This window comes from Fonticula alba, assembly GCF_000388065.1.
Source record: "Fonticula alba strain ATCC 38817 unplaced genomic scaffold supercont2.6, whole genome shotgun sequence".
Lineage (NCBI taxonomy): Eukaryota > Rotosphaerida > Fonticulaceae > Fonticula > Fonticula alba.
In genome coordinates this window covers 1129057-1132118 of record NW_009242976.1, presented here as the reverse complement: position 1 = coordinate 1132118, position 3062 = coordinate 1129057, and the positions used below count along the sequence as shown (strand labels likewise).

At 68.9% G+C, this 3062-nt stretch overlaps 1 protein-coding gene across 4 annotated transcripts in view; it reads left to right on the top strand.

The window, feature by feature from the left end:
• The first annotated feature begins 1168 nt into the window (after nucleotides 1–1168).
• H696_03913 (hypothetical protein) overlaps nucleotides 1169–3062 on the top strand; it is a 6483-nt gene continuing 4589 nt past the window's right edge. For 2 of the 4 annotated variants that reach the window (XM_009497778.1, XM_009497780.1), the window contains exons 1-2: nucleotides 1169–1933; nucleotides 2093–2947. In XM_009497778.1, coding sequence (XP_009496053.1) covers nucleotides 1294–1933; nucleotides 2093–2947 — 1495 coding nt within the window. In that variant the 5' untranslated portion in view covers nucleotides 1169–1293. Of the gene's footprint in view, nucleotides 1934–2092; nucleotides 2963–3062 lie in introns of all 4 variants that reach the window. The other 2 variants (XM_009497779.1, XM_009497777.1) reach the window with 1 other exon arrangement.

Genomic DNA, 3062 nt, shown 5'->3' with positions numbered 1-3062 from the left:
ACCCCCCCCCCCCCCTCCCCCTCCCCTGCCTGCCGGGCGATGTTCCGGCCCGCCGGGCCTGCCTCCGCGTCGTAGCCGGACCCGACACCCGGCGCGCTGTATTCAAGCCCTGAGAGGGACCATCGCCAAAGCCTGCTCCTGCCCGAGCCCGCCGCATGTACCTTCATCCTCCCTGCCCCTCCCTCCCCCCTCTTCTTGCTGTCCCTCCCCTCCCCCGACTGGAGTCGATTCCTCCCGTCCCAGGGCCATCGTCCTGCCCTCCCCCCCCCTCCCCCCCCCTCCACCAACACCCTCCCCTTCGCCTCCGCTTGTCGGTGAAGTAGATTGCTTGCACGGCTCCTCCCCTGGTCGGTCTCCCGCGCGCCGCTCCAACTACATAGGCCTCCCGTCCTTTCCTTGCCCTTCCCCTCCCCCTGGTGATCCAACCGAAAACGTCTTCATCCTCCTGCCCCCGCCTGCTTCCCTCTGACGGGCCCGCGCTTTTCACAAAGCCTCGCCGCGACCACCGCCCCTACCCCCAGGTCCCGGGCTGTAGCCATCCTGCCGGCGTGCGCCCCCGCAAGCCGAGCCCCCCTTCTTCCTACTATTTCTTAAACCAGACTTCCAAGCGAGCGGGGTGGGCGGGCGGGCGATCGTTTTCAGTGCTCTGTGTTTGCTCCAAGGTTCCCTCGGTGTAAACACTCACAGAGTTGCGTGACAACGCTCGCACGCTCGCTTCACCCCTCCTTCTGTCTTCCTCCCACATATCCCGTACGAGCATCCCTCTCCGGCCCATTCGCTGCCACAGCGCCAACTTGCTGCCCCCCCCCCCCTGGCCTCCTCCGCGCTTCGTTGCACCTTTCTGCCTCTCGCCTCGGCTCTTTCCTCCTCCCCGCCCCGCCCTTCCGCTCTCTCTCTCTCTCTCTCTCTCTCGTGCCCTCTTCGCATGACACTGCCTCTCCCGTGCCCTTCTCCCCTGTGCTTGACTAACCTCCTCCCTGCCTGCAGACAATCATTCCTCCCTCCCTTCCCCCCCCCCTCTCTCTCTCTCTCTCCCCCCTTCCCCTCCCAACTGAGTGCACACAGAGCGCATATCGCTGAGCCCTCTTCCCCCCTCTTGGTAAGGTGATCCATTTCACCTTGTCTTTGTATCATACCAGAAGGATTTAGCTGCCTTCCCCCCCCCCCCCCCCCCCCCACCATCCACTCGCGGATTCGATCAGTTCCCAGAATCCGTCACTCTCCACCCTCCTCCACTCCATCCTCCCCTTGGTCTTCCCTCCGCCCCGTGTCTAGCCAGCCGTCCGTGACCTGATGGCCCCATTGCTGGACTCCGCGAGCATCAGTAGCCCGGTGGCAGCGGCCGCAGCCGCCGCCGCCGCGGCCGCGGCCGCGGCCTCTTCCGTCTCCCTGGAGCAGATCCACCTGGCGGCCACGGTAGCCGCTTCGGCGACCAATGCCGGCGATCATGGGCCCCCCTCGGCCGGCTTCGCCGGGGGAATGGCCGATCGTGGTTCGCCGGCGGTGACCGCCGGCTCGCCGGCCGGCCCCGGCCCCTCTTCCATCCTGCCGTCTGGCTCGCCCAAGAATGTCGCCGGGCTGGGGGCCGGTGGATCGGCCTCGCCAGCCGCCCCGTCCCCCATCGGTCCGGGTGCCACCCCGGGTCCGGGCGACACCGTTGACCGCCTGGCCGCCCTGTCGGCATCGTCGCCCTCCGCGGCCAAGACCGGCAAGCCGGGCTTCGGGGCGGCTGGCACCCCGGCCGATGCCCTGGCCGATGCCAACCCCCTGTCCTTGCTTCTGTATGCGACCAATGCCCTGCGCCAGTTGGCTCCCTCTCGGACTCTCTCCAGTCTGGAGATCGGAGCCATCCTCTCGGCTGCCGGTGTCACCTCCGACGTCGTGACTGCCGTCACCCAGGGGCTTGGCCGACTGGTGGGATCCAACAGTGCTGGTATGCTGACACACTTGCTCCTCGGCCTTTTTTCCCCCTTCCTTTTGTTCTTCTCCCCCCCCCCAGCTTGTCGATCCTCCGATCGCGCATTCTCACCCACCCGCTGTCTGTCCACCCTTTGCGGCCTTTCTCCCACCGCTCGGCCGTGTCCTCGCGCAGATGTCAACCCCCAAGCCTCGACCATCCTCCCGGCTCTGGTGGGCCAGCTCCAGCACCAGGTTGGCACTCCGGGCTTCGGTGCGGCCGGGGCCTTCCACGGCACTGCCGGGCACCAGGCCGCCAATCTTGGCTTCCCGGCGGGTGCCGGCACGGCCGGCACCGTCGGCCACCAAGGCAACAACTCCCTCATCCTTCCCCTCATCCAGGGGGGGTACCTGCTATCCGGCGGGGCGGGGGCCCAGCGCCCCGGCGGCCTGCACTTTGCCGGGTCCGGGAGCAATGCGGCGGCGGCGGCGGCTGCGGCGGCGGCTGCCGCCCAGCTCAAGCTCCATGGCATGGATCCCGCGCAGACGGCCCAGCTGAGCGGCCTCATGGGCGGCGGGGCCATGGGCGCCACCGGTGCCGGGTCCTTCGGCGCCAATGCCGGGATGCCCTTCTTCAATGCCCCTGGCGGCTTCGGCACCGGGGACCTCGGCGCCGCCGGCGATGCCCCGATGATGGGGCTCGACTCGTCCGGACCCAATGTCGGGCGCCTGGGGGGTACGGGGTACTTCGCGCAGTCCGGCGCCGGGGCCACCGGGTCCCAGGGCGTGGAGTCTCCCTTCCCGGCGAGCGTCATTTCGGCCATCGCATCGGCCTACTCCTCGGGGACGGGCGCGGCGACCGGGGCCGGCGGCCTGCTCAATGCTGGCGGTCACCATATGGGCGTCGGCGCTCGGCCGCACTCGCAGCATCCGCATGTGCAGCAGCACTCGCACCATGCCGCGGCCCTGGGCTTTGTCCCGGGGGTCGGCCACCATCACCCTCACCCGGTGCCCCATGCCTCCGATCACATGGATCCCGCGTTGGATAGTGGTATGTACCATCAATGTGCGTGCTCCCGTCTTTGTCTTCCCCCCGGCCTCCTCCCCCCCCCCCACCCCCCCCCCGCCCCCCGTCTGTGGGTCTCTTCATCGGCATGCCCTCGCCC